General features: G+C 38.2%; 1 protein-coding gene across 3 annotated transcripts in view; it reads right to left on the bottom strand.

The window, feature by feature from the left end:
* The window catches only part of COL4A6 (collagen type IV alpha 6 chain), a 111678-nt gene that overhangs the window by 23995 nt on the left and 74556 nt on the right, over nucleotides 1–13127 (bottom strand). For all 3 annotated transcript variants that reach the window (XM_015860479.2, XM_015860480.2, XM_015860481.1), the window contains 12 exons: nucleotides 9533–9649; nucleotides 8407–8475; nucleotides 6879–6914; nucleotides 6396–6458; nucleotides 5722–5757; nucleotides 5550–5591; nucleotides 4944–5036; nucleotides 3871–3924; nucleotides 2410–2469; nucleotides 1504–1548; nucleotides 1216–1269; nucleotides 620–689 (listed from right to left, as the gene is read on the bottom strand). In XM_015860479.2, the coding sequence (XP_015715965.1) occupies nucleotides 620–689; nucleotides 1216–1269; nucleotides 1504–1548; nucleotides 2410–2469; nucleotides 3871–3924; nucleotides 4944–5036; nucleotides 5550–5591; nucleotides 5722–5757; nucleotides 6396–6458; nucleotides 6879–6914; nucleotides 8407–8475; nucleotides 9533–9649 (739 nt within the window). The remainder of the gene's footprint in view (nucleotides 1–619; nucleotides 690–1215; nucleotides 1270–1503; nucleotides 1549–2409; nucleotides 2470–3870; nucleotides 3925–4943; nucleotides 5037–5549; nucleotides 5592–5721; nucleotides 5758–6395; nucleotides 6459–6878; nucleotides 6915–8406; nucleotides 8476–9532; nucleotides 9650–13127) is intronic.

Below are 13127 nucleotides of genomic sequence, written 5' to 3'. Positions count from 1 at the left end.
TAGTCACTGATCTCACTGATGGCAAAGCTGTTACTAGTAAGTCTGTTAGGCCAAGCTAACAGTGACTGGAAAACTTCTTCCTGAGCCAAGTTAGAGGTTGTTTCAAACTTGACTGCATTTGAAAGAGAAATGAGGCATTATGCAACCTTTCTCCTTAATTTTACAGATTCCAAGATTGTTGTCACCCAGAGCTCATCCAATGGTGGCACTAATTAAGTTTCTTTTCTCAATGGTATTCCTATCACACTGAATGACAATTGTGAACAGAATGACATTCCGGCTATCCATTTCTTTGATACACAGAAATAATACACACAGGTAGGCTACATTTCCCCAAGCTCATATATAGTCAGTTTCCCAGGTGCTAAGCATTTATTGTGCCTTGAAATGTATCATTCTGCAAGTCAGGAATGAAAGATTTATCATAAATTCTGGTATAAATATATGGCACAAAATGTATCTGTATGTCAACAATACAGAAACGAAAGGAGGAACAACAAGAGAGAGGCTAGACTCAAATCACAGCATGGAAAAGTGCTAAAATATAGAAATAAAACAAGTTGAATCAGAAACAACTGGTTTACTCTAGTTTCAAAAAAGAAACAAAATAAAAACATACCTGAAATTACTACACCTTCCTTGTCAACAATGATAGGAGGGCCTGGGGGACCAATGTCACCTACTTCACCCTGTAGAAGAAAAGGGGAAAACAGATTTCTCCAGAAAATCACCTAAGTAGAGCAAGCAACTTATGACAAACAGTGGTATCATTAATTCCTCTCACTCTAACACAGTATCAAATCCTAAATAAAACAGGAAATGCAAAATCTGATTGTTGTCCAAATCACCATCATATATACATATTATAAACACAATCTGTTGTGCCAAAGCAGTACATCATTTTGATGATTCATGCAGTAACACTGTTCTTTGTATAAGCCTGTACTGTTCTTCCACACGTTCTCCACCAAATAAGTGGTGACACTTGCATTTCTCATGTTTGCCAACCATATATCAATGTTGGTGGTAGGTTTTAAGTTCACTCACAGCAAACTACTATATAGTCATTTTCCACACCATTTCTAGACATCTGGCAGCCTTGGCAGCTATCTTAAGCATCTACTGACTTCCATAAGTTTGACTGAAGCAATGACATTTATTCATGCAAATATATTTACAATGGCAGTGCTTTAGTATTTCCATCTGAAAAGTTACCTTCATGCCTTCAACTCCATCCAGTCCTGGATAGCCTGGAATACCTGGATGACCCTGCAAAGTCACACACAGGAACATTTTTAAGAAGTGAGACAATAACATAGTGGCATGATTTGCTAGCTGAGACATCTTCAGCGCTTAGACTTGTATTACAATGCCAATTCATTGTCTTACACGTACTGTCAAGCATTTGAGAAGGAATAAACAGTAACCTGAATGCACTGATTTCTCAGCAGCTATAATACCTGAGCTGGTTTTCTGCAGTAAAAAAAAAAAAGAGCATTTCACCTTTCTCCCTGGAATGCCATTGGATCCATCCAGCCCCAAAAGACCCTAAGAAAGGAAAACACATTATGTAATTTTCAGAAGCTCCATCTCAGCCTGCTCTTACAGGCTCCAAGATCTCAGGAACAAAGAGTGAAAAAGTAAAATTTCAAAAGAAGAAGCTACTAATAATTTTCCTTGTCTTCCAAATATTAATAATAATCATCAAAAGAATTTAACAGGATAACTGATAAAAGGTGTCTTATCTTCTTTAGTCATTATCTTGCTAATTAGAAGTTCAAATTAAATAAGTCATGAGTTTCTCAGCTTATAAGATAGGTAGCTAGTTCATATTTTCAAAGCTGTGATACTTAATGGAGACAAATATTTTCTATTGTGACAATTTTGTTCTTCAGATGCAGAATTGAAAGCTTTGGTCTTCCTGTTGTGTATGAGCACCACATTTCTGCAAGTTCATGGTGACCTGAAGAATCTAAGGCATGCTGTTAAATTCCACCTTCACTATCCAGTTTGACCAATCCCTATTGCCAGCTGGACTTTTTCATTCCCAAATATATGTTCTTCCATGCCTTATTCTGGCAAGGGGTAAAAGCTCCCTGAAGTCCCTGCAAAGCCTCTGTAAAGCTTTCAAAAGACCTGGAAGAAACCCAGGCCTGCTAGTATCAAGTCCTCCAGTAGGTATGTATAATCTTCTTGGACTACCTCATCTATTTTCATATTTCACTCTTCGTCTGAGACTTTACTGATAAAAGAGCTGTTGGTTATGTTATTGTACAGCACTGGCTAATGTGGGTTCCAGTTCTATATCTGGGACTCCTACATGCTTCGAGAATGCTTCTGTTAGTGAAAAGTCCACTTTATGAAACCAGTTTAAGAACAGGTATTTAAGGACTTTGTAAGGTTACGTACCCTGCCACCTGGTAAACCAGGCACACCTTTTTCTCCTTTTTCTCCAACACCTCCAAAGCCCTGAGGGAAAACACTAACATTAGATCCACATGGAATGTTAAAGCACAATCCTAAGTCAGAACTAGCACCAAAACATCTATTAACATAAACCATATGACAGAGACACAAAGGAAATGGACTGTTGCTGCTGGGCTTCTTTTGCCACAGAAGGAAATCAAGCAGCTGGCATTATGTACAGTGCATTATCTTCTTCATTCCCTGTGGTTTCCATCCATTTAAACTATAGTACGTTTCTCAGCAGGAAATGCAAGTAACACTGATATAAACAGCAAAGTTCTGCCACTCTATCATATTCTATGTTTAGAAGTGATTTCAAATCTAATTTCTTAACAGCAGCAGCCCAAGGCAAACCTCAGATCACCTTTTATTATTATTATTATTATTTTATTTCTAAAGCCTAAGAATGACACAAAAAATAACATTTTCACACTCAACAGTTGGAACTGTTTGGTGGTTTTCCCAGTCAGCAAGAAGTATCAAATCCAGAGATGGAACACCAGGATTTAATTTCATTGAGTTACAGTAGGTATGCAATTTTCAGGCTTCAGTCTTGAAATATCTTATGCTTGTGGTTAAGTTCACACATATGCTCAATCACACCAGCTTCAGTTGGCCTCTTGTGATGCTTAAACATGCACATAATGGAACACATCCAGAAAGGCTAATAACAAGCTGTGCTTCATGAACAGGTTCTTGCATGCCATTCTACTGAGAACATCTGTACACTGAAGAAACCAGCAAACAATTTATCTCATTAGCCAGAAGTTCCACAAAATATTTATTACCAAAACTCATGTAAAGAAGTTGTGTTTACAATAGGTTAAAAGCTGGGAAAGACCTCTCTGGAATCCAGAGATAAATTGTTGTTGTTAATTCATAGAGGGAAGATGCTACACATTCCTGAGTTTATAAGCACTAATGTTAAATAGCCCATTTTAAAACTAGATGTGTACATTCAGACAGTCAGATATAAAGATATGTATATGTGCTTTATAACTTGAAAGTAATAAAAAGTAAATCTAAATACAATCAAACAAAAATAAAGAGGATTTTTAAAATGCATCTAGCTCTCTGTGGGAGACCAAGAAACACTACCATCAAGTGGGTAAGCAAAAGTGATATATACTTGCAGATTTCCTTTGCAAACCATAGATTAGATGTACTGAAACCATGGCTGCTTTGTAGCCTCTATAGCAGGACAACGCTGTCTTTTTCACATTTCCAAGACAAAAATGATCAAATTACAGTTATACTCTTCACAAAATTCTGTGGACATTTGTATTAGATTTTCAAATATCCAAGTGCCTAGAAACTCTAGTAGAAATCTTATGAGCTATTCAGAGATTTCTGAACCATTTAACTCATACTAGGCACATACTGAAAACTCTCTCTTCCCCTTACCGGCAGTCCAGGCAATCCTTTGACTCCAGGCAGTCCCTGAGGGCCTGGCTGACCCTGAAAAAGGAAAAAGGTAAACACAATAAACCACTGTGCCCATGAAAGCAAGATTTACCCCAATCCACCCATCATATTCTTGACTCTTAAAGCAAGGCCTCGTAACTTATTTGGCACTGAGTATGCTTGATTTGTGTCATCATTTGCCAGACAGTGCATGCATGCAATGGATTGTCTGTGGCTACCTCCCATGACTTCAAAGACCACTACTTTGGAACTATTGTTTTACATTCCACCACTGCTGGAAGGCAAACCAGATCATCTCAGATCATCATCTTTGAACATGCACAGTAATTCATGGAAAGTGGCAAATAACACATGCCAAAACAGAATAAAGTCACTGTTATCCTACTTACAACTTCAAGAGTGAGCCACATTAACAGCCCCTGTTTGAGTCTCTGGCTAATGCAACTCCACCAAGTAAGAAAGTGACTGCCATGACTTATGCAGTGGCTTAGGCAAGCTCATGACAACTCCCAAAACATTCTGTATATGTCCTAGACTAATTCAACATGCCTATATTTCATGTGTGCAGAGAATCTTTGACTTGAGTTCCACAGGACTTTTATAAGACACACTGATGAGCTGAATATGTATCTCAGTAAATGCCTGAAGAACAAAATAAATGAGAGAAATCTGTTGATTTCACAGTAGTGTGCGTTAGAGTGAAAGCAAATGACTTGGAGCTTTTTATTTACTTTTCCAAAAGGAATTGTTGTGTTTTTTAATCACTTATTTTTTACACAACCATATTTCACTGGTCCAAGGAAAATAAAATGAAGTTCATCCATTCTAGGATTATTAATGGAAATATTTAAATAGCTTTAAGATGTCTGTCAGGTACGGACTCAATAATGCTCCACACTGCTCTGAGCTAACAATATTTTTATTCAGTAGCCCTCTGACAGATTAAACTAGTGCAGAAAATGAGTATGATTTGGAAAGCCCTCACTGTCTAATAAGCTTTTTCATCCTTTCTACCAAGAGGATGGGAGAGCTTGTAAGTTATATTTACAGACCTTTTCTCCTTGTTTCCCCTTTGGAAATCCCATGAATTCTAGTATTCCAGTGGATGGAGGGGGACCCGGAGGGCCAGGCAGTCCTACATCACCCTGTAGACAAAAGATGAAGGTATTAACATAGGCAGAGTGAGCTTGAGACCCATTATGCCACTGTGAACCCTTCACACAGACTGAAAGATGTCCATCTAAGATAATATGACCATACATTATGCATCAGTTAACCCAAAGAACACCATGAAATTCACAGAGCATAAAGTCAGAAGAAAAATTCAATACAAGAGTTCAGGGTCCATATAAACTAAAGGATAGATTCAAAAGGTGTCAAAAGAGGACCTGTGTCTTGACAGCCATGAAAGCACTGCACTGAAATTAGTTTTCCTTCCCTCACTTCATTCAGGAAAAGCTCCCATCCTCTTTTCTGTGCAAAACATTATCAGCAACCAGTAAGACTCTTTGGTATTTGGACTGTCATTCAGTCCAAAAGAAAAGGAAATAAAATGGAAGAAAACGCTGGAATCTAGCCACTGTCTAGAGGATAAAGTTATGATAGAACACTAGAGTATAACTTCACACTCCTTCTGTACTAGAACAAGATTCACCTACTTTTTCTCCTTTCTCTCCTTGAAAGCCTAATCCCATATTACCCTAGGGGAGAAAAAAGAATACAATTAATAACAAAACACCAGCAACATCAGTATCATTATCATCTAGGCACACCATAAAAAAATAGCCAACAATCAGGTGTTGAAATATGATGGAAAATGTGGGTACTTACTTTCGGACCTGGTGGCCCAGGGGGACCCACCGGACCCTAAACGTGAACAAGATCAAGACTTAATTAATTTTGACTTAAGTAGGATGCAAATAATATGAACAACATTTGGTACCCGAACTTTCATTTCATCTCTGTCCCCATAATAAAATCAAGTGATAAAATAATCTCCTAGTCTTCATATNTCTATGAGAGACAGTGAAGTCCCTTGGCACTATGGTTAATTAAGAGCAAATCTTAATTTAAAAGCAGCAAATGAAGTTTGTTTTAATGGCTGCCCATATAAAATTCTCTTCTAGCATCTCAAAAAAAATGAACTTTTCAGCACATTTCATGATGAGAAAAGCTCTAAACATGCAGAGATCCAATTATTTCCTCTAGTCCTGAGATGAGGAAACCTTCAAAACAGTATTAAGTACTGTTTGTAGATGGTGCTCGAGGACTTTGCTAGAGCTCTCACTTGTGACTGTTGCTCTGAACACTGCCCCAGAAGAGAACTTGTGCTCTTGTGATTAAACAGCCTGAGTTCAAGTATTTCACATCTGAAGAACATGCTTCATCCTTTCAGAAGCACACAGACTTCTGCTCATTTTGATGAGACAAACGTAGTCAAGGATGGAAAACTGCCAACATTTTGAACTATTCTATCGAGAAGTACATCAGACAGGGTTTCTTACTTGCAAACCTGGTAATCCTATAGGGCCTGCAGAACCTGTAGGACCTGGCAAACCTTTGGGGCCCTATAAAAAGAACACAGGAGAAATACAGAATGTATAGCACCTATCCCATCAAACCCAAAACAAGCAATCTCAGAAAATACACAATAATAGCCCTCAGTTATGTACATTCATTTACATTTTGTAAGAACCCAAATCACACTACAAGATAAAATTTGAAAGTCGAAGTTACAGAGTTGAATGGTAGAGGGGAGTTTGAATTTAATAAGGAAAACAAGAACAGATAATAGCAAAATCTGACTTCTGCTGCCATAATGTGGATCGACTCACACCATTAGGAAACTGGAATTATTCAAGCTACCGGTATAAAAAAAATACACAGCCCATTAATTTGAAAAGTGTCCCTGAGAACCAATACAAGGAAACGCACCAATTTCCAACAATATTCTTAAAAATTATAATTTCCCATATTAAATAACTTACAGAAATACCATCCAATCCAGGAAGACCATTTTCTCCCTAAAAATGAAAAGTGCATCAGTAAAAAATACCATTGTATTACTGCAAGAAACTATGAAGGGCCATAAATGCATATCTACTAGTCTAAATAGGAATATTTGCTTTACATTAGTGTTCACTTTTAGTTATGACACCAGTGTTTCCATGTTTAAATTGAAAGGCTTTAAATGGAAAGGCTCCAAAAGTCTGGAATAACGACAACCATTTTATTTACAGGCAGCAACAGAAACTGAAGTGGCATTAAAAAGTTGTATTCATTGTAAAACATCTGGAGAACACACTACAAAAGCCTTCATTACAAACACTATAAATAGTTATTTCAAACAAGCTGTATTTTCCACAAACAGTGAAGTTTATATAAACAAAGATCTATTTTATTCTTACCAATGTATGGTTGCATCTATCATCTATCTATCTATCTATCTATCTATCTATCTATCTATCTATCTATCTATCTATCTGTCTATCTGTCTATCTGTCTATGGGTAGAAATTTTAAAAAGTTCATCATTTTGAAAAAAAAAAAGGTCAGTGTGAGGGGTCTTATGTGGCAGAAAAAAAAAACACCTTAATATTTTCTATATTTAATGAGTAATGAGGCTGCTGAATATACCACAAGAAGTTCCAAATCTTTTATAGTTTTTTGCCATGTTTAGTGCTTCTGGCAAAAACCAAAACCACTCTAAGCTGGTGAATATTTGTTTCAAAGCAACAAAGCACTAAATTTTTATATGAGAGTATTGAAGAACCTGCTCACTGTTTGGATCAATATACTGAGATCATCTTACCACGGTCTGTATTCTCTTTATAGGAAATAAAATTACAGAAATGATACAGACAGTTCAGGGCAATGTCCTTATTAAAAAGAGAATAAAATTCTGAATTCATAGCAATAAATGATGAAATACTACGAATGGAATACAGTATTCATACATTTAAACCTTGTTGATTCTTAGTATCTCCCAGTACAAAAAACACTGGAAGGCAAGTGGGATTTCACAGGAGAAATCTTAATCTGTGCTTGCAGATCTCCTGGGCTTTTATTTCAACAGACTTGGCATGTGTGAGGATGCCACATACAGGGAAGTTCTGCATCTAAGAACAAATATGCTACCTCATGTAAATCAGGATAAGCTTACAGGAAATTCCTCATATCTATGGTTTGACACCAACAAATGAATGGTGCTAGTTTTCCACAGACAAATGAAGGACCAGAACTACTCTGAACAGTAATGGGATGAGCTGTGTCCCAGCAATCCAGCATGCAATAAACAAGATGTTTTAGTGCTGCAAAGATCAAGCAGTTTCAAGTTCTGAAACTACTCTGCATTGCCATTAAGGAATGAATGGTCTTTTTCTCTGCTCTGCCTTCAGACCTATCTAGGACACCCACATTTAACATTATGAGCAACTTAAGCTGTAGCATCAGACATGAATCCTCTGGGACATCGAAGTATTTCTCGTTCTATGTTTTCTCCTATAGCAAATCTTACCTTCATTCCTTTAAGGCTGCCTTGAGCAAAAACAGGTTCTCCTTTAAGGCCCTTTGGGCCAGGACGACCCTGATAAAAAATAAATGACAAAAGTAAATTTCTAGAAAAAAATACACTGATTTGTTTTTGAAAGAAATTAAATTCAGTGTAAGGAACTTCTTGCTCCAGTAAACTACAAAAGTAGCATTGCAGTGGTATTAATAGAATTTAAGACTTCCTGGGGTTTTAGAAAAACAACACTCTGCAAACATTTTCTCTGGTATTTGCCCGCTTATATTAGATTTCCCCTTTATTTTAGGCCTTCAAAACCTTTTAAGATTCTCCCTGAATCTGTTTGACATGCTGTAATTCTCCTGTACATCTATGTTATCTTTTTTGTAGCACTGAAAATGACCATATTTACATAGAAACAGTGAGACAAAAACAAAAAAAGCAACAGATTGAATGAATCTTCTGAAAAAGCAGCTGTTATAATTCTAGATGTACCCAATTTGTTTTAATCTTCATCATTCCATTCAGTTTATCCAAGGTGATTTCATGTAACTGTCACCTTAATTTGAGAGGAGTTAGCTGATCCAAGCAGCTTTCCTTGCCAAAAATAAAATCCCACAAACACCACAAAATAGAAATTTGAGCAGGAGGTATGAGTGAATCAGTTATTTTAGAAAGTCATACTTTAACTTGCTTTTGTTGCTTTGTTATTTTCAACATCACATAAACTTAAAGTCTGGATGACATGTAAAAGAGATACACGACCAAGTCCTTTTTTGTATCAGCATTCCCTAAATTGAAACATTCCAACTGGAAGATGTTTGACACATCGTATTTCTTAAAAACTTCATTACGGTCCCTTTTGAGTCAGCTTGAATGTTGCCAGTGACAAAGGGACAGGGTGGTGTGGGAGCATATTGTCACAGGATCTTCATTTTAGCCTCAGAAGTTAACATTTACACAGTAAATAAGAGTGGAATTTCAATAAGAAAATGACACTGAGCTCTAAGAATACTAAGGAACTTGGGGTTATAGGATTCCTCCTAAGAACTTGGGAGTTCTTTTTCCACCACCGGTAAGAAAAGCAAATCCTGGCTTAGTGACAACAGAACACTACAATTCCCTTGGGACGTACCGGCAGCCCGGGTATGCCAGGAAATCCATCTGGCCCAGAAACACCAGGGCTCCCAATTGTTCCATTGCAGCCATCGAGGCCGGGTGGACCCCTGGGCCCAGATTGGCCAGGGTGACCCTGTGTAAAGGGAAAAAAAGAGTGGTATATAGAAAGAAATACAGGTGGTATTTTATTAACAATACTGTCCCCAGAAAACTGATGTCTTCCAAATAGCAACACAAAACAAAGGAAACAGGCAACTCCCACTCAAGTTCAGTGTATGACAGGCTGCAGTAGAACTAGGTTCTTCAGCCAGCATTGTTTATCCTCCCCAAAGCTTAATCCTAGAACATCATCTGGATTCAATTATCTTTTTCTCAAGGGATAATTTTCTGAAGTACATAACTTGTGCATGAGTACGTCCTGAGAGCACAATCTGAAATACACAGCATATGACACAGAGCACGGGTGCACCTGACAATGACAGTGGAAGTTGCTAATGTAAAAACAAAGACAAAGGCAGGTTCAGCAATACTGAGCGTTTATAATTCCGAAGTTATAGTTCCAAAGCTAAAAGTTTCACTGACTTCTCTTCCTCTCCACTGTGGATTCCTTCTTTTAATAGTTCAACAGATGTTTCAGCTCCACCATCACATCATTTAGCTTTCCTTATTATATTAAACTTTAAAGTTAGGCAAAGCAACTGGTGAAAGATCTAATGAAACCAGTAGTCTTTAAAAGCAAGTTTCTGTAATGGTCAATTGATAATCAAAAGCAGGGTAGGAAAGAGTTGTACCTAATTCTGACTTCACATCAGTTTAGCCCTGCTGTAGCTCTGTTCATTTGACTCAGCATTCTAGTGACGCAAACGAGATAAAAATCAGAGCCATTAGTTACTTTCTTCAGTATCACATGGGTATACATTGGCTAAACAAAAGAAGGCAAAACTGTCAGACACACTGCCCAGGCATTAAGCTACTCTTTATCCACCTTTTCATAGAAACCAGCTCTGTGGCACTCAATGACAATGTTTTGTGGTAAGAAGAAAAATGAAATACAGGGAGTAAGAATTTGACAGGGAGTAAGTAATAGTCAGTTTTCTCTCTCTCCCCTCTGTACTCCCTGATTTCATATTCACGTTCAAGAAACGTTTGGATGTTGTGTTGAGGGATATGATTTAGCTGGGAAGTATTGGTAATGGTTGGACTGGATGATCTTCTAGGTCTTTTCCAACCTTGATAATTCTGTGATTCTGTGATATCATTCCCAGAGTATTTTTGTGTGATCCCAAAGATTCATCTTTAAGGTATGGCATTAAGCAAGTTATGACTCATGCTAGGAAAGTGAAAAATAAACAAGGATAAAATGGAGATAAACCAGAACATTACCAATCCTTCATGCTTGACACATAAAACAAATCAGATTTGTGTTGCTGAAGGTCTTCCCAGTCCAACTCAATACCATATGCTCTGACCAAACTCAGTGAGAACTCTGCAGTAATGTAAAGTCCTTTATCTAAGGATCTTAAAATGCCTTGCAAAAAAGTGAGAATGCAATAATCTTCATTTTACAGATGAGAAGCTGGGGTCACACAGTAGCTTAGTGACTTTCCCAAGGATGCAGAGCAACCATTATTATGTAAACATTCAAACTGATCACTAGTGTCAGTTGCTACTGAAAGAGCCATTGGCCACTCACACCTACTCTTTTCTTTGCTAGCATAAGCGCAGGCAGAGAATGGAAGAAACCAACAACACAGCAGAAAAATAACTATTCCTTTTCTTAATTTCAGCCAGGTGAGTTCCTTGGTCCAGTGTGGCAATTTGTGACAACAAAATGGAGAGGAGAGAGCCTAGATCTGCCCTCTGTCAGTCAATAATGTGCAAACTGAATCAATGCAAAGTGTATATACACTGCAGGATCTAGGCAGCTCACCTAGGCAGACATAAACTTGAACGTAAGAAGGCCTCAGGACATAGAATGAAGTCATCCCAAAAGCATTAGCTAAAGGCATCACTGTGTGTATGGTACCAGTAGCCCTGATGATAAAGCCTTCTGGTCAAAGCACCCACTTGTGGCATGCAAGCCGGGGACACACCAGGCCCCAAACAAGTGGCACGAAATGGCTGAAGCACCAATTTATTGCCACTTATATTTGTTTCTTATAACTTACTTAATTTGGTTCCCAAATCTGGAACAGATCAGTGGCAAGCCACCTTCTTCCATCCATACAGTATGTCATAGCCAAGAGCAGCAAGTCTCTGATGCAACAGGCTGTGACTGCAGAGGAAGGCCAGAGTGGTTGACTCCTATGAGGTCCTTCCCTTTGTTTACAGCAACAATACAGAAGCTATGTGAATAGCACATGTATCTGGTTACAACATAAGTTGGCCAACTGCAGGGTTTAGGGAAGCTGAGCCAACATCTGCCCCTCAAACAGATGAGGAACCAAGCTGCTGAGCCTCCAGGGGTGGCCAAAAGCCAGCTGTGGCAGGCAGCTAACCAATGGGCATCACGTCTTGGGAAATGCTTTGGGCACAACCTCCTAAACCTTGGCCAATACAGTGTCCAAGAGGCTCAAAAGACTTGGATATCCCTTTAATATGTGAGGAGTGCTCACAAAGAGGATACAAATCGTGCTGAATACAGTAACTGCTTGTGTGTATTAAACACATCTGTGGCCCTGTCACTTAATCCCACGGCATCCATGTCCATGATTCTGAGCCAAAGCATGACATAGATGGACACACAGACACACGTTGTCTCTTTTGCTCTAGAAGAAAAACATGAGATTTCCTACTTTCTGGCTACTGTGTAATCAGAATTCATTATGCTTTGTTTAAAGAATCTTATCTGTGGCAATACTGAGCATGCACCACAAGCTTCCTCAAGAATAAGTCACAAAAATAGGGCTGAAATGAAGCTTTTCTACAGGAATTTAAAACTATAATTAAAACAGCTGTTTTTACCTAAAAAACAGTAGTTAGTTTCACTCTACTAATTCTATGAGTTCCACTCCATTTACTCATTCTCAGTTCCTCCAATTCCTGTGTTAGACATATCAGCTCAGCTCAGGCACCTCAACTGACTAAGGTGAAGAAACAGCTTTTACAGTTGTTAACTTAGGACACGGCAGAGTAACTAGTTTACAAACCTGAGCTAAGAACAGGCTGGAGAAATTACTCGCGCTCTCTGTTCTCACAAAAGGGGGCATTCCTTAGGAGACAGATAAGGAAATCTGAACCATTCATCTAGGCTCTTGCTTTATCTGACTCTCTTGCATACACTAATGCTGTGATCCCAAGCGACCTCTCTTCTAAATCAAACAGGCTTAGCACAAAGGCCATCCCAACAGGAGAGCTCAACAAATATTTAAAAATAGGGAAACAAATGCAATGAAGGGTGAACACAAAACTAATTGAATAAGCAGGTTCATGGATTACTACAGCAAAGTGGCCTCTTTACAGCCTTGCCAAGTGCTTGTATTTCCTCTAGGAGGGACACAAAATAGGGAAATTCGCCTCTCCATGTAACTCTAACTTTCATTGCACAGACACGTACTTATTCTTCACAGAAATACTTCTTTCTAGAACTCTTTGGATAGTTCATGAAAAGC

The sequence above is a fragment of the Coturnix japonica genome, chromosome 4 (genome assembly GCF_001577835.2).
Source record: "Coturnix japonica isolate 7356 chromosome 4, Coturnix japonica 2.1, whole genome shotgun sequence".
Lineage (NCBI taxonomy): Eukaryota > Metazoa > Chordata > Aves > Galliformes > Phasianidae > Coturnix > Coturnix japonica.
The sequence above is the reverse complement of the archived record's forward strand: the minus strand, read 5'-3'. Positions and strand labels throughout refer to the sequence as shown.